Here is a 25,854-nt window from a genome sequence, read left to right as displayed (position 1 = left end):
TCCACCAACACGTGGTGTTTTCTAACATCCTAAACGTCAAACTGCAAAGATTCAAGTGACGTAGCTTTCACTGTCAGATGGTGCGCCCACCCAGACTGGGATGACTTAAGAATCCTGTCACCTGCTGTAACGGCAATGATTTTCTCAGTATTTCATGCTCAGCCATAGCAGATATTCTAAAAGTTTTAGAATAGTGGCAGTATGTAAAATCTGCTGCAACTTTGCAAATTGCAGTTTGATTTGAGCCCCCTGCAGTCCTCCTTTCCCATCCTAGTTACTGTGCATTGAAATATATTCTGCATGCTGCTGATGCCTGTGCAGCTTTCCTACTTGAGGTGACGACTTTCAGCTGGTTCCATGCTGAAAGCATCATGCCCTTTTCCTCACCAGTTACATAAGTTCGGAGCACAGTGCGTCTGAAGGGAAATAGAAAGAGCAGACAGACCTCGGATCACCAAGAGTGTGATGTTTCGTATTCTTGTTGCGCTTGACGAAAAGTTCATGCACAAATCCCATTCCAAAAAGGTTGGGATGTGGTGTGAAATGTAAATCAGAACCGAATGCAATGATTTGCAAATTTCATAAACCTATGTTTTATTCACAATGGAACAAATGTTGAGACTAATTAGTACAATTAAGCGGTACAAATAAGAAACAGCTGGAGGAGCATTTCACAGCTAATTAGGTTGATTGGCAACAGGTCAGTAGGAGGACTGGGAATAAAAAGAGCATTTTAGAGAAGCTGAATCTATAAGATGTAAACATGGGAAGTAAGCTTGTTGCAAACTGTGTCAAAACTAGTGGAACAATTTTAGAATAATGTTAATAAAGTTCCTCAACAAAAATTTCGGAAGCCTTTTAATATCCCATTATGTACAGTTAATAATATTATCAAAAGATTTCAAGAATCTGGAGAAATCTCTGAGCTGAAAGGACAAAAAGCTGAAAGTCAATAATGGATGCCCCCTGATCTTCAGGCCATCAGGGGTCACTGTATTAAAAACAGCTCTGATTCTGTTCTGGACATCACTGCATGGACTCAAGAAGGCTTCTACAATTCATTGTCTGTAAACACAGTTTCCTAAAGCAAGTTGAAGCTTTATCGTGCAAAGAAGAAGGCAGACGTGAGACTGAGCACCATCCAGAAACTCTGCTGCTTCTCTGGACCAAAGCTCATTTGAAATGGACTGAGGCAAAGTGGAACACTGTTCTGTGGTCAGATCAAAATTTGAAACTCTTTTCGGCACAATGTCCTCCATACTGAAAGAGGAAAGGGACCATCCACGCTATTATCAGCACACAGTTCAAAGGCCTGCCTCTCTGATGTTATGAGGGTGCATTAGTGCCTATTGTATGGGCAGCTTACACATCTAGAAAGGCACCATTAACGCAGAAAAGTACATACAGGTTTTCAAACAGCACATGCTCCCATCCAACAATAAATCCACCAAAAAAAAACAAACAAACCCAGGACCGTTGAACAGCTAAAATCCTGCATAACACAAGAATGGAACAACATTACTCTCCAAAAACTGCAGCAGCTGCTCTCCTCAGTTCCTAAATGTTTACAGACTGTTGTCAAAAGAAGAGGGCATGTTTCCCTCTGTGAAACATGGCCCCGATCCAACTTTTTGGAGATGTGTTGCTGCCATAAAATTCAAAAGTACCTTTGTTTTGTCTTATTTTTCTCTCCAAAAAATGGTACAATTTGTCACATTTATTATGTTCTATTATGAAAAATTGTGGGTTTATGAAAATGTATCTGTTTTTAGCTACATTTTCTACAACGTCCCAATATTTTTTGGAACTGGGGTTGCTCATTATACTAAGAAACAACTCAAATTAAACCTTACCAGGCCAAAATTATCTGAAAACTAAGCATTGCTGTATTCCAGGGAGACCAATGAAGCTGATGTTGCTGTTAGGCATCTTCACTACACAGCAGTGACTTTACCAATCCATCTGTTTCTATTGTTCAAATGACTCCTCGACCTTCTTTTTCCTCCACAGGGAGCAACAGAACCCACAAAGAATCAATATCAAGCTGCTGCTGAGTATCTGGGTCTTGTAAAATAGCTTTTATACTGAAACTGGAAGTTCTTAAGCTGAAATTAGTTACTGTGTATTACAGATGAGTTAGGGCTTGTGTGTAAATGTGTCAAGAACATTCTACAAAAGGATGTTATTAGGATAAGCTCCATAATTAAAAAACAAACAAACGTGTTTTTCTACTTTCCAATAAACATTTCACAGCTCTGAGGCACTCCAGATCAAATAATCCTTTTGAAAAGCTCATCTCGCAGTTGACATGAAGCAAATTTCATCAGGTTTGATTTAGCACAAACGACAACACTGGGAAAGGGTCCAATCCGCCTTTAATCTTTGGTCAAATGACTTCACAGTAGCCACTTGTATTTATTGGCTCTAGCTCCTGTCTGGAGTGGTGGCACTTAAAAACCCATAATAAGCCATAATTTTCACTGCAAGAATAAGCGGCAACTGGGAGATGAAAAGAAATGTGACATGTCTGCAATCAGAGGGTCAATATTCTCTTTAAATGTTGTTCACCACCGTGTTTTGGAAAGCTGAACGTGTTCCCCTACTGGTATAATAGCATGCACGCTCAGAAGCCTTCAGACTCCCATTTTTTTTTTTTTTTTTTACCTTTACGAAGGTTTTTTTTTTCATTCTAACTGAAATGAAAAAGCATAAAATATTAATTTTGCCAGATTTTACAAGCAAAAATTGTTTAAAACAGTTTAATGTTCCTGACAGTCGTAATACTGAGTTACAATGAACTGAAGATGTGTTTGTAAGGAATTATTTGAGGATATTTTAATGCCTAACATTAAACTACACTGTCCTGCATAGTCCATCTTTATTGAGGTAACCATTTAATAACTTAAAGCAATGGTTCAGATCTTTTGAAATGGGGTTCTGTGGAAAGGTTATGAACAATTAATATCTTACCTGTTGCAGATAACTGGACCACCTCAATTTGGAGAAAGACCAAATTGGATTGCTGCCATCTTAAAGCAAATCCAATCTAAAACATTTCATAGTAGTTCCTATAAAAGCTGTTTTCTTAAACATTGCCATCACTTTCCTATTATATGGTTATTTATATAGAATTTCTATAGTTATATGCAACCAAAAATAGTTGCTGTAGCAGCTAGCAGTAGCACTTGTCAATTTTTGGGGTTCTATGGTGTTTTTTTTTGCTGCTGTACTTATCCTGTTTGTTGGGATTTCTCTTATTTCCTCGTTTTCATTTTTTGTGTTAGAATGTTTCTGTTCTCTTGTTTCGGTTGGGCTGTGTTCAGTTTGTAGTTTATCTGTTTTCTGTTCTGAGGTATTTTCATGTTCCTAGCCACTGTTGTTCCTCCGCTCCTTGAAGCTGCTCTTTTTCTCACCCCTGCCCCTTAATCTGCTCATTATCCCAGCTGTTTTTCACTCTGTAATCACTGCTCCTTGATACTTACACTCCTCAGTCTTACACTCCTGCAGTTTGCTGTCAGATCCTTAGAACATAAGTGTCCTGCTCTGTCCTGTTTTTGTGTTTGTTGATTTTGTTTTAATTTATTAAATAATTATGAATTTACCTGCCTGCCTGCAAAAAATAGTGCTCTCACAAATTGCTATGAAATATTTGAGATTGGAGTTGTTTGAAGATGGCATTTTTACATTTTTACTTCGATCTCTGCTCCGCTCAGACTAGCCGTTAACTCATCATCAGAGTTAAGCGATTTCACCAAACTCAGGCCTATCTACAACAGGTAAGATATTACTAGTTCATACCACTTCAACAGATCTGAACTATCACTTTAAACAAAAAAGGAAAACATGCTCCTTTTTAAAAATAAAAGCTATTCCTCTAAAACAAATGTAATTTACTCAGATAGGCTGCCATTATTGAAATAAAATGCAGTTTTGATTGTGCTCCCCCCATCTGTTGTCATGGCAACCCTAAACCGCATCCACGCACCAGTGGCCAAAGTCGGAGGCAAGAAGCAAAGCTTGTGTTTGTAAATGTGAATCTTCTGACTTTACTGCTGTAATCGACCGACTCTGGCAGTGATGACAAATCTGTAAACATACAGGGGGATGTAAACGAATCAGAGTGGGACGTGCTTCCTTCTCCGTCTGCTGATCATATGGTTGGTTTGGCTCCTTGGCTGAAGAGTAGGCGAGGGCAGCAGGGAATAGCGTGCACCTGAATAAATTAGCATCCAACAGCCAGTTAAATGTGGGCTTTTTTTTCAGAATCTGTGACACTTCCTCGAAGCGCTGAGTTTGATATCCAAAGTGTTATTTTATTTTAGAGAACCTTAAAATTTTTTTTAACTTGTTTTCATGTACAATCCCCTTTTCTGTTGCTGACAGAGACAAATACAAACTCACTTATTCAGTGTTTCTCACCACAATCATCTTCTCCACTTTGGCAATGCCCTTCCCAAAAATAGTTCCCAACTGGTCCCCGACGCCAGCCAGCAGGAATCCGAACAAGGGAATCCCCAGCAGAGCGTAGATTATACAGAAGATCCGCCCTCCTTTTGTGTGGGGAGAGGTGTTCCCAAACCCTGAAAGAAACGATGCACAAGCAGAGGATCAAAAAGCAGAACATGTAGCTGCGCAGCTATTTTTTTGCCAGAATGTGCTGTTCCGACTTTTGGTGGCAACGTCAAGGTCTTTTGTATCTGTGCTGATGTAACACCATATTTTTACAGAAAAGGCTAAACTTTGTGCAATGCGACACAAAGAAACTCAGGAAGTAACTCCCTCCATTATTCGCTTTATAATGGGCTCCATGAAACTGAACTTCTGACAGACAAGAAAACTGTTCCACAAAGCCAGACAGAGCTATAAATGCCGCTAGACGACGAAGAACAGGTCTGACATTTTGTTGGTGGGAAGTGAAGCCATGTAAAGGCTCTGACTCACACGCAAAATTATAGTTTGCACCCATTACTCCCAAGCAACTCTGTCATGAATGATTTTTTTTTTTAACTTTGGAAAAAAAAGAACTGTTTGCAAGATTTTTTTTTGTCTCCAAACCCATTTTCATGCACAGCCAGACCATCCTGTGTTAACCAAAAGCCTGAGAGATCTGTGGCTCTCATAAACCTGGCGTGAGATGACACACACCATCAGTTTTATTATCAAACTTGTTCAGTGTGCGCATAATGAGCTCCATTTCACTTTTCTTCATTAACGCAATCATCTGCCTCCAAAAGGAAGCTGCAGGGTACATCTCAGACTGGACCAGAGTGACACCTAATGCGAGAGAAAATTGTCAATCAAGTCTGAGTCATTTTTCTTTTATGATTGGTTCCACAGGAAACAGGATGCGGGATGAGTTTTTAACGCCTCCAGGTGACCCCCGCAGAGCAAATGACAAACACAAACTTTCTAATTGGAAGCTGCACTTCATTATTTACTTTTCATTTTACTAAATTAAACCAATCAGTTCTCATTTTCATTCTCATCTCATCCGTTTTTAATTTCTGTCTCAGCGTCAAACTAAAAGTGAGTTAAATATCAGTAAAAGATCGCCAATATTTAGCAGGGAACAGTTTTTGGGTGGATTCAAGATTTTTATTGCCTGCTGCCACGAAAGGCAGGGATAATTTAATTGCCAGTGACTGTTAGTAAAATATTCCAAGAACCAGTGAATGGGTTTTAGTAAACCATCAGAAAGTAAAGTAATTATTGGATTACATCTACAACTGATTAAAATTTGAAGTAAATTCAAGATGACTGTCATAGTTAATTAACCTTAGTAAATTTAAAAAATGTCTAAAACTCAGCTAATTATACAGATATTGAGCTACAATTTGGTGTGGTAGTAGTTGAGAGTCTTCCCCAACACATTCTCTGAGCTTTGGCATGCAGGGTGGTGGGGAATATGCAGTCCTTCAAATAATCTTTTATTTCAGTCACATCTTTGTCTAAAAAGCTCCACACTTGGTCCTGTTTTTTTTTTTTCTTCTGACAGGTCATCTGAGTTCTTCAGTGAGTTTCACACCTGGCTACATTTACGCCATGGACAAAAAAAGTGATTTTTCACCTAAAAGGCTCCAGTTTACCTCATTCATGACACCGTTTGGCACGTTACATAACGATCACATGCAGTAAAGCAGCAGGGTATGTACTATTTGATAGAGAAAACGCAGCCGAAGTAAAGCTCAGTGTTTTCTGTTCAAACTCAGCAGGAATTACACAGAAAGAAAAACAGCAGCATAACATGAACATTGACTACACTAACTTTTATTAAACCTTTCTATGATATAGCAGTCATACTGTTGTTATCCTGTTTTTGATTTTTTTAGTTGATGTTTTGCACTTTTTCTGCATATTGTGCTATTTTAATCATTCACATATAAAAACATTCAGCTCATTCAGGAAATGAGTGTGACTATTGGTTTTTTGTAATTTTTAGTTTTCAAAATATCTAACTTTTTTTTACAATATTTCCCAGATAGTTTAAGTGTCTGCTTTGCTGATTTTCTGAAACTTTCATTAAAATCTGTCCAGTGGTTCCTGAGATATTTTGCTTATTTGACGCTTATTTGAAAGTTGACTCTAATAATACTTGCCTGGCTTGCCTGGCTTTTACCTGTTGATGGTTGGTAATAAAAAACAAATAAACTATGTAACACCTACAGAAAAGTACAGAATCCCAGGGGAGGGGACCAACACCATCAGACCACTTCTTCAGCTCTCAAGAGAAAATAAATTACAGTTTATAGGAGCAGATGATACAACATCATCCTTTCAGATTGATTCCTGGATTACCACTATAAATGAAAAAGCAGGAAGTACGGTTGGGCTTTTCTTTAATTAATTACATCCAATGAAGCATTACTGCATAGACCAATCATGCCAGATACTCCATCTTTATATGACCTTAACAAAAAATCAAAAGTCTGACAAGCCTGCAAAATAAATGTTCTTTTTTTAATGTTCTTTTCTGGTTCGGCGATGACATAAAATAACTCTCTGGCTTTAGAAAAAGCTTCTCTGAATATGATTTATGTACACGACATCTCGAAGGCAACAGAACAATCAAGCAAAATGATGATTGCCCACAGACTGAACAGCAATTATGTGCTGTTTATACTAACAGGCAGCAAAAATACAACACACAAGACACAACCTGAGGTTTCTGCTGCTAAAGCAAAGCTACTAAACCAAACACACCTTATTTCCTTTTCAGAAGTGCTTTGGCCTTTGCTGGATACTTTCAAAAACCCAAAGACCTGTCTTTTTTCCATCAGCATCTGGTAGTAACAACACTGCTAACATAACTATGAAGTGGTGCTAATGTGGTAAGTTGTTTACAAGTTTGGTGGCATAAAAAAGGTCTATGTTGTCTCTTTTTCTGCAAAATCAATTAGCATTCTATGGGCAAAATAAACCTGCATTATGTGTGTGCAAGGTGACAGAATGGTGGTAGTTATTATTAAGCACTTTGAATCGCTTTGTTGCTGAAAAGTGCAATATAAATAAATTTCACTTCACGTCACTTCACTATTATGTGGATTATTATTTCCCAAAAACATTGGGATGCTGTGTAATATGTAAATTAAAACAGAATTCAATGATTTGTAAATCTCATAAACCCATATTTGATTCACAATGGAACATGGTAAACATATCAAATGTTTCAACCAAGAAATTCTATAATTATTTAAGGACATTGTAAGTTTTTTTTAATTTGATGGCAACAACATATCAAAAAATTTGGGACAGGGCCAAGTTTACCACTGTGAGGCATCTTCTCTTCTCTTAACATCAGTCTGTAAACATTGAGGAATTAAGGAGACCAGATGCTGAAGTTTTTGAGAAGAATGTTGTCCCATTCTTGTCTGACGTTGGATTCTAGCTGTTCAACAGTCCTGGGTCTTTGCTGAATATCCTGTGCATCAAAAATGGTTTCATTTGGTGAGAAATCTGGACTGCAGGCAGGTCGGTTCAGAACCTGGACTCTTCTACTCTGAAGCCCTGCTGCTGTAATGGATGCAGTCTGTGGTTCAGCATTGTCTTGCTGAAATAAGCCAGCCTTTCTTGAAAGAGACATCTGAATGGTAGCATGTTATTCAAAAACCTGTAAATACTTTTCTGCACTGATAGTGTCTTTCCTGATGTGCAATCAGCCCCTGCCAGAGGCACTAATGCGCCTTCATGCCATTACAAATGGTCCCTCTCCTCTTTAGTCTGGAGAATGTGACGTTCATGGTTTCCAAAAAGAATTTAAAATTTGATTAATCTGACCACGTAATAGTTTTCCACTTTGCCTCAGTCCATTTTATATGAACTTTGTCACAGAAAAGACAGCCGTTTCCGGATGGTGTTCACATAAGGCTCCTTTTTTTTGCATGATAGAGGTTTCACCATCATTTGTGAATGACACTGAGAACTGTGTTTACAGACAACAGTTTGGGGAAGTGTTCCTGAGTCCATGCAGTGATGTCCAGAACAGAATCAAACTTATTTTTAATGCAGTGGGCCCTGCAGGCCCAAAGATCACAGGCATCCAGTACTGACTTTCAGCTTTTTGCCCTCTAAGCTCAGAGATTTCTCCAGATTTCTGAAATCCTTTGATGATAATATGAACTACAGATGATGATGATTTTTAAAGTCTTCCCAACTGTCTGTTGAGGAACATTATTCTGAAATTGTTCCACTATTTTTAGATGCAGTTCTTTGCAGACTGGTGAACCTCTGCCCATATTTTCTGTCAGAGACACTTAGTCTTTCTAAAATGCTCTTTTTATGCCCAGTCCTTACTAACTTGCTGCCAATTTAACCTAATTAGTTGTAAAATTCTCTTCCAGTTTTTTCTTATTCGTACCACTTACTTTTACAGTCTTTTATTACCATGCCCCTACTTTTTTATATACCTTTTGGTGCCATAAATTCACAGTTTCCCCTTTTTCCCCCTGAAAACTATACAGTTTCTTAGCGTAACACTTCATATGTTTAATATGTTCCATTGTGCATAGAATTATGGGAATGGCAAAATCATTGTATTCTGCTTTTGTTTACATTTGCATTGTAAATAAGAATCTGATTTTTACTAACAAATATTAAAAGTCTTTTTGTTTGAAATGCCCATCCACATTACAGAGCACTACAGTCTTAGAAGCTGGAACCGGCTCGTGAACCGTTTCAACTACATGTGGCGTCAACACGAAACTGCAGCTGAAACGTTCATGAAGATCACGCTCTGCCTACACATGAGAATCCTTTATCTGAAAAACAAGTACACCAGTGGTCCAACCAGACAAAAAAAATCAGTTCATTACAATTTTGTGCGCTTAATTTTCTCATTAGAGGGTGAGCTCTGACAGGGTGCTGGAGATGTGAAATGAAGCCCAACAGCCTGCTGAGCAGACACAGCAATCTGTCAAGGTCCAATTGGAAAAGCCAGATGAGCTGTCAGAAAGGGTGTGTGTGTGTGCATGTAGAGTGAGATTATGTGTGATGTTTTTTTGTTCTGATTATTAAGCTCTTACAGCTGCAAATGACAGAAAGAAACAGAGAAGAAATGGTGTGAAAGACATGGAAGCATGGTGAAGTTTCAGCCTGTAGCTTCCTGATAAAGACCAACGTGAACTTGTTCTAATTTAAGTTCTGCACTTGATTTCTATTCCCAAAAATTGAGAATATTAGCTCTTTTGCAGTGAACTGGAGCAGTGCCCAGCCCCGATGATGCTTTAAAACTCACTCAGGCCAGAAATGATTTAATGAGAAATATTTCTCTGAATAAAACAGATTGCTGCTGTACTCTGAGCTGGAGCAACAGAGAGAGAATTAAAGCCTGACTTGAAATGGTTTTGGCTAGTTGAGTTTGTTCACACTCTGTTTTTCAGAGCTGTTGCTTGCAGGTCTAGTGATTTCTTACTCCATGCAGTCATCCAGTTGCCCTTCCTGCTTCGTCCTGTTCACAGTCGCTGTGAGACAGAGACTATCCCTGCTGTCATGAGGCGGGGTACAACCTGGCTGGGTTGCCACTTTTTCTCAGGGCCAACACAGAAACACACAACCATGCACCCTTACTCACACCTAAGGTCAATTTCACATCACCAATTAACCTAAAATGCATCATTTTAACCTGTTACTTGGAGAAAACCTACACATGCATGTCAAATTATTTGTTTTTTTCTTTTACTAGTGATAAATATGACACTCTCTGATGTTAAAGTGAGGACCTGTGTAAAGAAAAATGTAAATTTGCAGACAGAACAAACAGGTTTTGCCATCCCTTGTGCAATGAGGCGCAATCACGAAACAGGAGCTTCAGTTACACTTCATTATTTTGGGTCTAAGTGCAATTTCATGCCAGAATGATCTCTGAAATTGCAATGTGTCTATGCCAGCTTTGCTTATAGAGAACACTGGGGGAGAAGACACAAAATTACAGTCAAACATGACTGTAAGGAGGCAAATGTGCTTACTTTACAGATCACGGTAAGCAGCGGATTTCTATTTTTATTTTTTAATATCCAAAAAGAATCTGTTTTCCTACCTATTGTGGTGATGACAGTCCCAGCAAAGAAAAAGGAGGAACTGAGGTCCCATAGGCTCGTCTGATTGGATAAATGTCCTGACGGATTCACCCCTCCTCGAACTGCTGTAACCACTTCCTGCAACAGAAAGAAAGAAAAACGTCAGTGCCAATTAGGGGCATGTCTTTCAGAGAACATTGGGAAGGTTACAACACGAGGCAAAGAAATGATAGAAAATTAGTGGCACGCATCAACTTTCCTGGGAAATACAAGACAGTTGAGTTAAACATTCAACTTGAGCCAATTAGGTGGTGAGAAAACGAGCAGCATGTCACCTTCATGAAAAGATCTGCATTTTAAATTTACCTGTTCATCACAAAAAAAAACTGTCTGCATCTGTTCAGGCAAATTTTCTACTAATCTTATAGAAAAAAAACTTCACATGTGGTAATCACCAGTTCTCACATGTAAAAACATTGTGTTCTATGCAATCTGATGCACTTCAAAAGATCTTGGAAATTATTCTCAGCTACTACCACACCAAATCTTAGCTCAGTATCTGTAAAACGGACTGTTGTAGCCATATAACTGCCATATCTCTATGGCAGCCATCTTGACTTAGGTTGACACTAAAACTTATTCAGTCATAGATGCCCACCTGTTGATTACTATTATAATTAATTATAATTATATAATTATAATTATGCACAGCCAAAAAATATCTAACATATAACGTGTGAAACATATGTTTTGTGCCCATTTCTTGTGTGATAAAAAACTACAAGTCCATGTTATTTCATGCGGTTTTGTGGTTATTCACATGGGAATAAATGTGAAAAACACTATACTTTTATGTTTTTTTCTTCTGTAAGGGAATTGAGAATCTTCTTTTTCTTTCAGTTGTTCCCTTTTCAGGGGTTGCCACAGCAAGTCATCCTTCTTCACCTCCATGTCCTCCATCTCTAACACCCTTCTATCAATATACCCTCTGTCCCTCCTCTGCACATGTCCAAACCTTCTCAGTCTGGCCTCTCTAACTTTATCTCCCAGTCCTTCAACCTGTGCTGTACCTCTGATGACCTCATTCCTAATCCTGTCCATCCTTGTCCCTCCTAAGGAGAACCTCAGCATCTTCATTTCTGCCACTTCTAGTTCTGTCTCCTGTGTTTTTGTCAGTGCCACTGTCTCTTAAAAATAGTTGTTCTTAAAAATTGACACCAGCACACTTCTCCTCATTCCTCAGGCATTTTCCAACTCTCAAAAATGCCATTGAATAAAATCTCACTGCCATCTCTCCTGGACATTTCCATACCTCCACTGGTAGGTCATCAGGTCTGACTGCCTTCCCCTTCTTCATCCTCTTCAAAGCTCTCCAAACTTATTCCCCACTAATCTTTTCCACTTCCTGGTCCACAGTTTTATGACCTCTACTCTTCTTTCCCTCTCCTTCCCTTCTTTCATCAGCTCCTCAAAGTACTCCTTCCATCTTCCCATCACACTCTCCTCTCTTGTTAGAACATTACAGTTTCTATCTTTAACAAACCTAACCTGCTGCACATCCTGATCCCTCTGTCTTGCCAGTCGATACAAATCCTTCTCTCCTTCCTTAGTGTCCAGCCTTTTTTACAACTCATTATACGCCTTCTGTTTTGCCCTGTGAGGCATCTCCCTATATTCCTGTTTACTGTCTTCAGTCCTCTTGCTGTCTCATTTCTTCCTGGCTAACCTCTTCCTCTAGATGGTTATCAATGTCTTTGTTGTTCTTGGTTATCAAATTTGATACAGTTCATTCACGGCAGCCTCCTTCCACGTGAGCATCTGTTTACCATTTATCTTTTGTCACGTTGCCTAATAGTTTTTCGACACATTAGATGGCGCTTTGCAACCAAACTGCAGCTCCACTACATCAAGAATGATTTAGTTCTTCTGACCTGTTTTATTTCCTCAAAGCATATTTAAAATTTAAAAAAACATTGCACCTGATTAAACATTTCTAAAAGATAAACAATATTTTTTATATTAATATTGCAACAGAGAATTATTTGCAGAGCAGCTAAATACAATTTTATTGATTCAATAAAGTATTTTGTGTGTGTGTGTGTGTGTGTGGAGCACTAAGAAACTAAATCTGTGCTCAGTGAACTTTTTTGAAATATCTCATTGGATTCCCAAAGCAACACCAACAAAAGGCTTTAGGAAAAGATCAATTTCTTTTGAATGTGTGACCGAGTTGATCTCACCAGATTTTTCTTACTGCTGACCCTTTAAAAAACAGTGAAACAGAGAAGTTTACTGCAGAAACACAAAAGGCTATTTGGCTCAAGTGATCTCCACAGAACCATTACTGAGACAAATTAAAGAGAAAAACTGTGAGACGTCAGGGGAGCTGCAGGAAATGCTTGAAAGCCGATGGTAATAAACTGCAGGAAAACCCCTTCAAGCATTTATCCTCCTGTGTGTTCCTTTCATTTATTATTTTAAGGCCAATAAAAGATTGAATTCTTGTGCGGTGCATCTTATTATAAGATTTGTATCAGTGAGGAGCAGATGTAATAATCTGTGTATCTGTATTTATTACGTTTGAACCCTCTGAAACGGAGCGGTGACGCTCCATTAATGACGTTTATGCAAATAAAAGAAAAGGATAGAGTCACAAAAATGTCAGACTGCTGCTGCAGTTTAATTAGAGCAAGAAAGATAAGAAGGTAAAGGAGAGTGAGTGAAAGGCCAAATAAACAAAATAACGACCGGATATTGAGGGAACAGGGACTGATGTTATGATGCAGGATTTAAAAAGAGTTGATAAAAGTGAACAATAAAGCCAAAAAACAACAGACAGACAGCGCAGTGCTGCCCTGATGGTGCAAACTTAAGCTACACGTCTGTCTCCAGTTGTAGTTTGTTGTTTTAGATTTAAACCAAAAGTTGAAATCTTTTCAGGTGAGGTTTTGTTAAAAAGTTATGAACAATTAATATCTCACCTGTTGTAGAAGGGGTCTAGTCTCACAAATTTCACAGTGTTTTGTTTAAAAACCATTTTATAAAGCTTTTGGCTGCCATCAATTCCATATTAGATTTATTATGACATAAATGTGATATTTCCACATTTTATAGCTGCTCCTTTATGTGCTTGTGAAAAACTAGAGAATTAGATGTAAACTAGAGAAATTGCATTTTCTGAGAAAATGCACTGTGAATGCTGAATGACTTTGCTGAAACTGAGTTATTCAAGGTAAAACAATCAAAACTGTAGCTAAAATGAGAAAAACAGATGCTAAGACAAAATTAGCAAAACAGTAGCTAAAAGCAAAAATTTTTTTATGTTTTATATCTTTTGTAGTGTGAGAGGAAAGTTTGTTTCACAATTCACTGAAATACTCAAACATTTTTACTTGTGGTAATCAGAAGGTCAGGACTAAAACTCATTAAAATACGTGAGCATGATGTGAAATATGTTTACGTTTTTTATGACTCCTTTACCTTTGTGAATTAAAGAGGAAGTAATGGCAGACAGCGGAGAAAAAGAGGTGAGCATTATCAGCTGTTCTGTGCCGTCAACATTTTCAAAATGACACAAAGGAGATGCTTCACAGATAAAACCCTACATCCACCGTGCCTCTAAAGACATCATTTATCAAATCACATAATCAGTGAGGCTTGGCTCAGCCAGCCCCTTTGTTTTCCAGCCAAGTGATCCTATTATTAACTCCCTGCCGCAGCAGTTCTCTACAAAGTGACATATGTTAAAACAGGATGATTGGAAGACTTTGCTGGCTGTGTGAAAGCAGAAAAAAAGAAAGTTTTTTGATATCGCTTACCTATTTAATTAATCCCTCCGAGAGCACACTTCACCTAAATCCTCCGCTGACTGATTTTTCGATCAGTGTGTGTGTACACCTGTCTTTGTACACATAATTAGTAAAAAGTAGACGGTGAATGGAAAGCTGCGTATCAATAAATCATCAGAGGAGAAATTGTTGCCCTTATTGAGCTGCTCCCTGACTGATGATGGGGGAAAACTGTTGGGTTTGGCTGAAGTCCAGTGTAACCTCAAAACAGAAAAGCTAAAGCGGGATTGGCTCTGCAGAAGCTGCCTAATAATTACTGTAAGAACACATTAGGTTTTATGCCTCTCAGTCTTCTTAAAGCATAAATGGTCGAGGCAGTAATTAAGTGAGTTAATTGGGCTGTTTGTTTTGGAGGTGCAGAACTGTGGTATTCACACGCACGCCGTATAATAAAGCAGCATATTTAAAACACGACATCAAATAGAACATAATAAGGAAGATAAAATACAAATAAAACCTCACAACTAAAGTGATAATCCAGATCTTTAAAGTAGGTTTGAACAATAAATATCCTACCTGTAGATAGATCTTTGAATGGTCTCAGTTTGAAAGATCTGAGCTTAATTCTGCTGCTGCTATTAGATCTTGCAAATAATTCTTTATTTTTTTAAATGTCTGTGTAATGTGGAATAGATGGCACTATAAAATGTATAAAAGAAAGTTTTGAGACTGGAGTTGTACTAGCCATTAGCTCATCAGCGTAGTCAGAATTAAGCTCCAAACTGAGGTCATTCAAACAGCTATCTACAACAGGTAAGATACTGACTATAACTTTTCCACAGAACCCCCTTCAAAAGATCTGAACTATCATTTTAAGTTAGTTGGTAATAATAAAAATGTACAATGCAGAACAGTGTTTGTTTATTATAAGGCATTAAATTATGCTCAGATTCAAAAGATCATTCTTAGAAATATAACTGCAGTTCATTATAACTCAGTAAGTATTATGACTGTCAGGAACATTAAATTAAATGTGACCTTGTTTCTCTGAAATCTGGTAAAACTAATATTTGACGCTTCGCCTTTTGATGCGTTTTACAAAACGGACTGATAAACAACAACAAAAAATTGACAAAATTTGATAATGTTTGTCAGAAAGAAAAGGTTAGGCATCCGAAACTGGTGGTGCATGAAAAGTTTCAGAGCTATCAGTAAAAATCCCAGGTTAAAGCTAACTTTAGCCTGACTCTTTGAGCTTCAGGTTCAGTAATGTGCAGAGAAAACAAAGACAAAGACTGGTAACCTGTTGACTTCAGTCTGTTTAGAAATCAGTTCGTAACCATTTCCAGGCTGACGAACTTTAACAACTCATACTATGAGATTCTCAGTGAACCTATTTGTTCTGAAGATAAGCCAATAGTGGAACTCTTTATTTCCACATTTAAAGAAATAGTAATAGTAATGAAGCCTAGGCGTAAATTCAGACTGGAAGACCTGCTTCAGCCTCACCTGCATCTAATCGCTGCGTCGAGCACCTCCACTCCAGCCTATCAGCATCAGACCGCGCCTCCATCTCAGCCCATCAGCATCCGACCGCGCCTCCAGTGTATCCAATCAGCGAGCAAGCCTTCGTTTAAAAGGACTTCCATTATGGCCCTATCCGTTCGCCGGCCGATCTTCAGCCCACCTCCGCCCCTTCTCAACCTCCAGTTTCCCAGCTCCCTCAAGCTTCCTTCCCCTCTTCAACCTCCAACACCAGTGTCCGGCCCGGGGAAGACGCCTCTAATGCTCAACCTGAGCTTCTCCTCGAAGCATTGCTATTGTCGACACTCGCGTCTTCCGCCGAGGTCCGAGCGCCAAATATCTTATGTCATTCATGTCAAATAAAACCATTTAATTGCAGCTTCTCTTTGTCGTGAGTCTCTCCAGGTTGAAATTCTATTAGTTTATATTTACCACTAAATCTGTAAATATGCTTCAGTTTTCCTCAACCAAAGAAAACATTTTGTGTTTGTTTCTCATTTTTTTAAACTGGGGTCTCTTTCTGTTTTAGTCTGACTCTGTTTAAGATCATATTTTGCAAAAAAGTAGAAAGTTCTGAAAGGCTGAAGACCTCAGTGACATAAAATCTGCAGTGAAGCAGAAATCTGAGGAACTAAGGCTCAGCAACGTTCTCCTTAGGGTGGAACTTTTCACTTTTAGTATTTTGTGGTGAAGTAGGCTTAAAAATACCAGGGCAGATGAAAGGTTTTAGGGCCATAGCACATAAAAATAATAGTATTTTATGACAGTCCATCTAGCAGAGGACAATGCTAAAATTGCAGTAGCTTTTAGGCTCTAGTTTTTATGCTTCTTATGAGAAAAATAGAAGTATGATAGGGCTGAGACAGTAGAAAATAACAAATTTTTAGATATCCTGAACCTCATATTTCTCTCTGAACAAACTTAATTATCTCACAGTTATTTGGGGACATCGGACATCACAGGGCAGAAAGTCTCATCAGTGTTTAAACACCATTTCTGCATCCAGAAAACAATTAAATGCCACGTGTAACAAGCTCTTAATTAAAAACAAACTTATTAAAATACTCCTGGTGGGCACCTAACATTCATCACTAACAAATCTGTGTCAGGTTTTAATATCCACTGTGACTACATGTCCTGTAAACTTCCTTTACTGCCAGGCCTCCCAGTAAAACAAAAATCCTCTTCAATGGGACAAAAATTAGGATTAAATCACAGTTTTCTTTAAAATAATAATAATAACAATAAAATATATAGCTATTAAAAACTATTACTGAATACTGAACCTCAGATTTTAACACATAACTTTACAGGTCGAGGGCTCTGAATTTCTAAAATGAAACACAAACATGTGTCTAATGATTCTAATAGTTTGTATTATTTTATCTTGATGTTTAATGTGGATAATCTTTAAGTGAAAAAAGTGAGAAAAGCATAAGTTATAATACATGAAAAGTTTCCAGTTACCAGATTTGCTATAATTCTAAGCAAAAGATAAATATTGTTAATAAAGTTTCACAGGTTTTATTATACCCTCATGACATAACTGCATACGCAGACTTACAGTGTTCTTGTTAGCATTAAAAATATTGTAATTAGACCTTTCTCTCCAAGTCTTATTGCTATAAGTACCAAATACCTATTATTATTGTAATTAAAAGTAAGTCTTGGCAGCAGCTCTGAAATATTGAAGAAACAATGACAACAAATTCAAATTATTCCTGAAGTTTAGCTCTGAGACTTGAAAAGAGGAATCATCATCCACAAATGCAATTTAACTGCAAGATTCCCCAGGAGGAGATGCCTTTCCTCAGCCCTGACAAGTTCACCGGAGAGATCAACTAATCTATAACAGAGTCACGAGTTCAGCTAGTATTTTTCATAAAATGAATATACTCAATATAGATACTTGTAGTTTGGAGCGAGAAAGGGAAAACTTATAAAAGACTGATTTTTTTGTTTGTTTTGAACCTACAATGGAACATTTACCTGAAACGACTGAAATGTTAAAAATTTCCAACAGTTAAAAAAGTTAAAAAAAAATCACTCTTAATCTACATCTTTTCTTTCTTTACAAGTAAAAGTATTCAATTAATAGTTAATAAAATACACTCAACATTTGTAAAGAAGCTACGTTTAATGTATGCAGATGAAAATGTTTGAACAGCAGCAGTTTTCTTTTACTTTGTAGCCAGAATTTTCTATAAACATTAAAGAACCAGATGGGTTTGAAGTCTTCTGTTTTATTTGATCTGGCAGTACGTGCCTGACCTTCTTCCTGTTCAATGTGATTTAAATCAGCCATGCCTGTGCCTGTGCCAACAAGACCTTGTAATTAAATATGCCACACCTTTGATTTAATGACTGTAAAAGGATTTGACTGGTAATATCTCATATTTGCTCAGTGCTTCACCCCATGTTTCATGGCATGGGACTCGAGGTATTTTGTTCCATATTTTCTGATAACAGACATCAAAAGCTAAAAAGACCTGAGAGTCTCTTGAGTAATTTGCATTTGTCTGACAAAGCTAAGCAAGTGACAAACACCTACATGTTTAAGCAAGTTATTGTGAGCTTAAGCAGGAGCAAGAACAAATGTTTAAGCGCAAATGGTCAAAATACAGTGAAAAAAAGATCATTTTGCAGCATTGTTTTAAAAAATACAAGTACGGTAGATTTCCCGCCGTTACTTTTTATAGTATTTCATTTTGCTTTATACAGGACTTTGATCATTTGGTATGGAACATTTGAAAATCTTGATTTTCAGTGCTTTAAAGCTTACCACATATATATTTTGTCACACATTACTGGAATGGCACACGGAGGCAGCATCCTGTGTAAGACCCTAAAGCCTGAGTATGTGCTAATGGCGTTATAAATCAGCATATTTAAAACACTACATCAAACACAACCCCATAAAACCCAAGAAATCACTCATGCCAGTGCCTGCACCAACAAAACCATGTAACTAAATATGCAAACCTCTGATTTATTGACTGTGAAGTGATGTGACTGTTAATATTTTTCATTTGCTCAGGGCTTCTCCATGTGTTTCATGATAAAAGACTAGAGCAGGGGTGTCCAATCGTGGTCCTGGAGGGCCACTATTCTGCATGTTTTAGGTGGTACCCTAATTTGACACACTTTATTTAAGTGGCTGAGTGACTGACAGGCTTCTGCAGAGCTTGAAGACATGCTGAAGAGCAGAGAAACATCTAAAACCTGCAGGATAGTGGCCCTCCAGGACCAGGATTGGACACCACTGGACTAGAGGTACAGCATCATGAGCTATGACTTATAAAGTAGTGATTTTCAAAGCAGGACATATGGCCATCATGAAACACAAAGCGTGAATCCTCAGATTATTCTCAGAAATTAAAAATGAATGCTCTTTTTCACTATAATTTTTACAGAGAACAAAAACAGTAGACATAAGTTAATATAAATAAAGGGATTGTTATGACTGTTTGTGCTTCTGTTTATAGGAGTTATTAGCAAAGTTTGCAGACGTCAACCTGCAATGGCTGAACTCACAAATCTTTGTTGTGATTAAGTTTGGGAAGCATTACTCTAAAGCAGTTTAAAACAAAAACTAAAAACATTATTTTTAATGCAACAATGTTTACACACAAAACAAGATTGATTAGATTTAATATATATGTATAATTAGGGTTAAAGCCCAAACTCTGCAATGATTCAGCTTTATCTTCATAGCTACAGTTTTATTAACCAGCACTGCTTTTTCCAGCTAAAGATCATTTTACAACGTTGAAAACAATATACCTTATTTTTTGTGAAAAAAAGGATATTTTTTTAGTTGTCAAGTCCTGTGGAAGAAAAAAACATTAGAATTATGCACAAATGTTGATACTTCGACCTACCTTGACAAGACTCTCCAGCTCAGAAGAATTCACGCAGGCGTGCGTGGCCAAAAAGTTCAGCTTTTTAGCCAGAATGTCCAGTTTCTGGTTGGTTTCCTGAGGCTGCTCCAGGGCTCTGAACACCGTTGCGCCGATGATGAGATACAGCACCACCAGGAAGAAGATGGCTGACACAGTTTTCCACCTCATGACGGTAGTCCGGGTGTCGCACTCATCGTCGTCGGGAGTGTTCAGCACCACTGGCTTTGTGGAAAACGACAGGCGGGGCTTGGAGTTGTGGACGGCAGCCTTTGGGTCAAGGAGGTCAGGTGCAGCCACTGCAAGGATAGAACTCATTAATTTGGTTCTATAGAGGAGCTGCAGGGCAAGAAAATGCTTCATGTTTCCTTTTTAAAAGATGAATGAATAGAAACAGTTTATAAGACAGTTTTATAATTACCAACAAAAATTCTAAATATTTAGCTTGATTGTTTAAATGTCTTCACACAATCAGAAAATATAAGAAACCCTTTTTGTTGCTCGCCACAAAATTAATTTAATAACTTTTCCATTCAGTAATCACCAATTATTATTGTTTACGCTCTATTTTACCACTCTGCACACTCTTAAAACCTATATCTACATTCTAAACCAAATTTCACCCAAAGTAACTGTAAATTAATCTACAATAGTCTGTTATTTTCATGACTTAATAAAAAACCTAGCTGTCATTAAAAGAATGCATATCACCCAACTCCTTTCATGTCACAGTTTTAAACTAAAATCATCTTATATTGCAAAATGACAGAGTTAGTATACTCATGTTGGTCAACCCTTGTAAATGACGTTATGCTCAGTCTCGTGATATTGTGCAAACTCGTGAGCTGTGTTAACGCTCAGAGTGTGTGTTGAGGATGACTTCCAGCTACTACCACACCAAATTTAAGCTCAGTATCTGACAAATTGGCTGCCTTATAGCCACAATATTGGCTCTATGGTTTACTTTCTGGGAGTTTCGTTTAAATCTGTCCAGTGGTTTATGAGATATTTTGCAGACACGGCCCAAAACAGTATCACTGCTTTCCCTTTGGGCAATGATAAAAATCCTCTTTGAAGCGCTTGTGCTGTGTGGGAATTTTGGGGCAAAGTTTGAATCTAAATGTAGCAACTGATTTTGAGGCTGAGTGAAGTATTTTGAAGTTGATGAACATTTTCAGCTTATCTCTCAGCCAGGTGGTTTGCAGCCTGAATCATAATAGTTTTGCTTTTTTTTATTATAAAAAAACCCACCTTTACCCCTGAAGCCCACAGAGGAGGTTATTTCAGTGCAGAAATTTGTGTGCAGCACAACCAGCTGCTTCTAGCATGCAAAAAACATGAGCCCCTCAAGACGAATCTTATAAAATAATAACTATGTTATGCTGCCTGTTTTACTATGATTTCTTTCACACTCTACCCACAGAATGCCATGATATCGTCCTTACCTCCCAGAAAGTGAAGTTGGAAATGTTTTGCTCCAGATTGTAGAGAATAGTATTTGAAGATCATACATAATGCCTATTTTCACACAACTTTGAGACCAGTTTGAGATGAAAAAATGCATTATTATCATCTGCTGCTTGGAAAGACAAATGATAATTTGAATGAAATAGAGGGGGTAGGGGAGTGTTGCTTGTTGTCTTAGCAAAACCACAAGACCAACTTTAATGAAACTCACAGGAAGTAATCCTTAGATGTGCATCTACAGCTTTTGAAGCAAACCCAATCCAAGATGGCCACCACAGCTAATCAACCTATAAAAACAAAGAATGGCCACAGCTCAGTCAGTTTTGCAGAGACTGAGCTAAAATCTGATGTACTAGTAGCTGAGTGTCATCCTCAACACATACCTCAAAGGCTAACAGATCATGCAAAACCTCAATTTGAAACTTTAACAATAAATGTTATAGTTACTAGTATATTTAGCAAAATATCTCATGAACCACTGGATGGATTTTGATCAAACCTTCAGAAAGTAATCACTGGATGTACATCCACAACTGATTATTCTTTGGAGTCAACCTGATTTAAAGTGAACACCACAGTTAATCAACCTACAGTTTTACAGATATTGAGCTAAAGTCAGGAGTAGTTGTAACCGAGAATCATTTTCAACACATACCTGAGCGCTAACATGAAACTGCACAAAACATGAAAAGAGAAGCAACTTTTGTAAAACGGGAACTCCCCAAGCTACAGTTCAGAGCCAGAAGTCAGCCTTTCTCTTAATAATGTCACAGTTTGCTTCTGTATTGATGTAGTTGTCCTTTACTTCGTGCTGCAGCAGTTGGAGGCAGACCTCTGCATGACAGACACATGAGCCAGGTGTCAATCATGAAGCCCCGCCTCTCTTCACTACTACACATCTTTTGTTTGCTTCCTGTCAAACAAGAGGAGCATCATTACACTGTTCCAACATTCACACAGGAGAATCTTCACCGCTAATTATACTGACTGCAGCATCGCATTGTTGGGCAACTTCAACAAAATTAACAGAATTGTTTTGAATTTTACAATTTTAGTTCAACAGAATGGGAGGTTTTTCCAGTTCTGTCATTGGACAGTTGCTAAAGTTTTACTCTTTGTAGATCTTTAGGGAATAGTCCAGTCAGTGGAGCAAAACTCTTCCCAACATCAGCAGTCGTCTATGTTCCTGTCTGTATCCTCCCAGATGAAAATAAGACCCTGACTCTTTCTTCTGCCTACGTTCAGCTCAGTTCGGCTGCCTGACGCCAGAACAGTAAATGTGAACATTCAGTTTAATGAAAGTAAACACAGAACCATGGGTCCACAACCTGATATGCAGCTCTGCTGTCTGCCAACAATGGAACATGTAACACTTTCCCTTACAGGACTCTAACTCATTTACTGAGTCCCAACAGTACCAATCTGTACCTCAGGCAATTCAACTCATTAAGAATTTAACACTATTTGTCACAATCGTGTTCCTCAAACAGCTTGCCACCCCTGAATGATTACATAACCACCCCCCCAAGAGGTTTTTGTTTTATTTATTATTTTTCTTTTCATTTGTTTCAACAGAAAACAACTCACTCACTCCGAAGCAAATGGATTTTTTAAGGACTTTTCAGAACTGTAAATTTGCACTTGAGTCTTTTTGTGTCACATTTGGATGTAATCACTGGATGAAAGTGTCACACTTTTAAAATTAATCACCAGAAACATGACAGGTTTCTATAAAACAAATGAAATGAAATTCACAAAAAAAACAACACAGCAGCTTGTTAAAACACAAGTCGTGCAGAGTTGTGTATGTGATAACTTGTTCTTATAGGTTACTCACTTCTCTACCATCTCGTCTCTTTGTTTCCCCGAAGCCTGTTTTATCCAGGAACGCGCACACGAAGCTCTCTCCTCTCAGACTCGAGCTCTGCCTCCTGCGCTCTCCTCCACATGGTCTCGGCGTGCGGCTCTGCCCTCCACTTCACTGTCTCCGGAGAAAAGCCATCCAGCACATCCCGTCCTCGTCAAAACACACGCGCGCGCGCGCTAAAAGGAGCAGAGGGAGCAACCCGCCTCCAACGGTGGACCCGTCCAGGTGTTTGGAGACATTCTGTCCGGCGCGGTGCCACAGGAAGGACGCAGAAGGTGCGTGTGTGTGAGGGGGGGAATGCTACAGGGGGAATCAAAAGAGGCACTTCATCTGTGTGAGAGACCGCGTTGGATGCGCTGCACTGCGCTGATGTGGACCGTGCGCGCTTTGTTGGAGGAGAGAGAGAGTGAGAGAGAGAAAGAGAGAGAGATGAAGAAGTCATGCGCAACACCTCCAAGGGTTTTTAACGCCGCAGTATTTCACAGAATAATCTCATTTTCCCCTGCCTCACCCTTCTTCATTATGGAAATGTTGTGGGTGAAGCTGTCAGACTCAAGATCAATCCACATTTATATGCTGTGACTATTTCTGATGTGGTTTCATCAGAAACCACTGGCGTGGAAAAGTTTGAGCTACCTTTAATGATCGGAGAAAAAATAAAAAATAAATAAATAAATGGACCTTTCTTTTCCAGAAGACATGAAGTTAAAAAGCAATTCTTAAGTTACTGTAATTTCTTTACATCTTTCTTTACAACTGCAGCATTAGTTTTGGACTCATCCTTACTTGTAAATACTCAGGAGCTTGAGAGTGTATACATTTATTTTTCACAATTTAGGATTTATTCTGAGTTAGCTTGACAGATTTTTTTTTTTTTTTTAGTTTCCTGTGATTGTTGTTCCACCCCAAATGCTTTGCTATTCTGAGGTGTTAAATGGTGTTAAATTCAGGGTGACTGTGAAAGCAAAACCTCAAGCTTACATCTGTTGGGATGGTCCACAATATGTTATTTTTAATAACTGTTGTGATATCTTTTCACAAATTTTCAGGTAATCCTTTTCCCTTGTGGTGAAATATTTTGTGCATTACTGGCTACAACACAAGCCCAGAGTTGTGGTGATAATACCCTGTCTGTCCTTCTATTTTCTGCTGTTTGGGTCACAAAGCCGACAGATCCAGAAAGGAAACCCAAACATCTCTCTCCCCAACGGCACCCTCCAGCTCCTCCTGGGGCATCCCAAGACGTTTCCAGGTCAAAGAGGAGACAAAATCCCTCCAACAAGTTCTGGGTCTGCCCTGGGGTCTCCTCTCAGTGGAACGTGCCAGGAGAACCTCCAGTGGGAGATGCCAAGGAGGCATATGTCTGAACCACCTCAGCTGACTGGATGATGGCGCTCCTCACCTCGTCTCTGAAGCTAAGCCTGGTCAACCCTACAGAGGAAACTCAATTCAGCTGCTTCTATCCAAGATCTCCGTTCAATCATGATCCATACATATGACAACAGGTGAGGGTTGGAATGTAGATAAACTAGCAGAACAATGCCCTCCTTTTTATGGACGAGGCCCAGTCCATTGATCGATCTCCTGCTCCATCCTACATCAATTGTGAACAAGATTCTGAGGTACTTGAACTCCTCCACATGAGGCAGAGACTCATCCCCAACCCAGAGGGAGCATTCCACCTTTTCCTGGTCTGGGAACAATGAATTTGGACTCAGAGGAGAAGACTCTCATTCCAGATCTGGCCCACTGCTCCACAGCCCCGAAAACTCCACACTGCTCCTCCTGAATCTGAGGATTGACAATTGGTCGATGCCTCCCTAACAACCTGGAGTAAATGTTCTCAGAAAAGTTGAGGAGTCTCTTGATAGTTGGAACACACTCGTTGGTCCCTCTTTTTAGAAGTGAGGACCAACACCCTGGTGATGATATTGCAACAAGATTTCTAGATACCCTTCTATGACGGTCATATGTTGTTGCCATGTAGAAACATGCCACCAAAAGCCTGACCAGTTTTCCTAACAAGATTTTGCAGTGAAACAAAGGTTTGATTTTCACCTAAAACAATTTTTTTTTAAATCATGAAAATGTTTTATCGATCTTCCAGACATCAACTTGACATCCACCACTCCTGTTAGTTGCAGTTTCTGCAGAACCTTACAAGCTAGGGGGAAAAACGTTTTCTTTCTTAGAGCTTTCTCGTGCTGTGGACACAGATTGTTTACATTTGTAGAGTGAAATGCTGCAGTGAAACATATTGCTGCTGATTTTCATGATAGGATTTGATTTCAGGGTTTGCACCTTTTGGCTTTTCCTAACAATGGTGGTGAATAAGCCAGATTATTAAATATGATTTAGAATGAGACCTTTGTTAAATGGAAGTCATGAGGTGACATTTCTACCCATGATTTCTCTCTAGCAAAACTAACGACAAATAATACTGTCATTTCGTTTAACAATTACAGCAATGGTTAGAGGGATTTAAGTGGGGGTTCTGCATGTCAGTTTGTCAGCAGTGCTTTATTCAAGCACTGAGCAGCTGTAAAAAAAACACAAACGTTTTGCTTCAAATCCAGACTGACAAGAGCTGCAATAAAGACACTGCAGGAAACTAAAGTTGGCAGTTTTACATCATCCGTTTTCCTCAAAAGCACCTTGCAGAGCACACTGACATTTCCCTCAGAGGCCTGCTTTACCCTCGTGGCTTCATTTTCCATCTCAAGGACGGTTTTGTGCTGTTTGAAGCAGAAAATGAAAAAGAGCTTTGTCCTTGTTGTTACAACAATTTAACCGCTGGT

At 38.6% G+C, this 25,854-nt stretch overlaps 1 protein-coding gene across 1 annotated transcript in view; it reads right to left on the bottom strand.

Annotated features, from left to right (window-relative positions):
* Positions 1-23,467, bottom strand: part of LOC108240075 (potassium channel subfamily K member 2) — a 33,274-nt gene extending 9,807 nt beyond the window's left edge. The window contains exons 1-4 of the mRNA XM_017423205.3: positions 23,027-23,467; positions 19,705-20,021; positions 10,532-10,649; positions 4,420-4,580 (exon numbers count right to left, since the gene is read on the bottom strand). Coding sequence (XP_017278694.1) covers positions 4,420-4,580; positions 10,532-10,649; positions 19,705-20,021; position 23,027 — 597 coding nt within the window. The 5' untranslated portion in view covers positions 23,028-23,467. The remainder of the gene's footprint in view (positions 1-4,419; positions 4,581-10,531; positions 10,650-19,704; positions 20,022-23,026) is intronic.
* Positions 23,468-25,854: the final 2,387 nt, after the last annotated feature.

The sequence above is a fragment of the Kryptolebias marmoratus genome, linkage group LG19, assembly GCF_001649575.2.
Source record: "Kryptolebias marmoratus isolate JLee-2015 linkage group LG19, ASM164957v2, whole genome shotgun sequence".
Lineage (NCBI taxonomy): Eukaryota > Metazoa > Chordata > Actinopteri > Cyprinodontiformes > Rivulidae > Kryptolebias > Kryptolebias marmoratus.
Note: the sequence above shows the minus strand (reverse complement) of the source record. Positions and strands in the feature narration are given on the sequence as shown.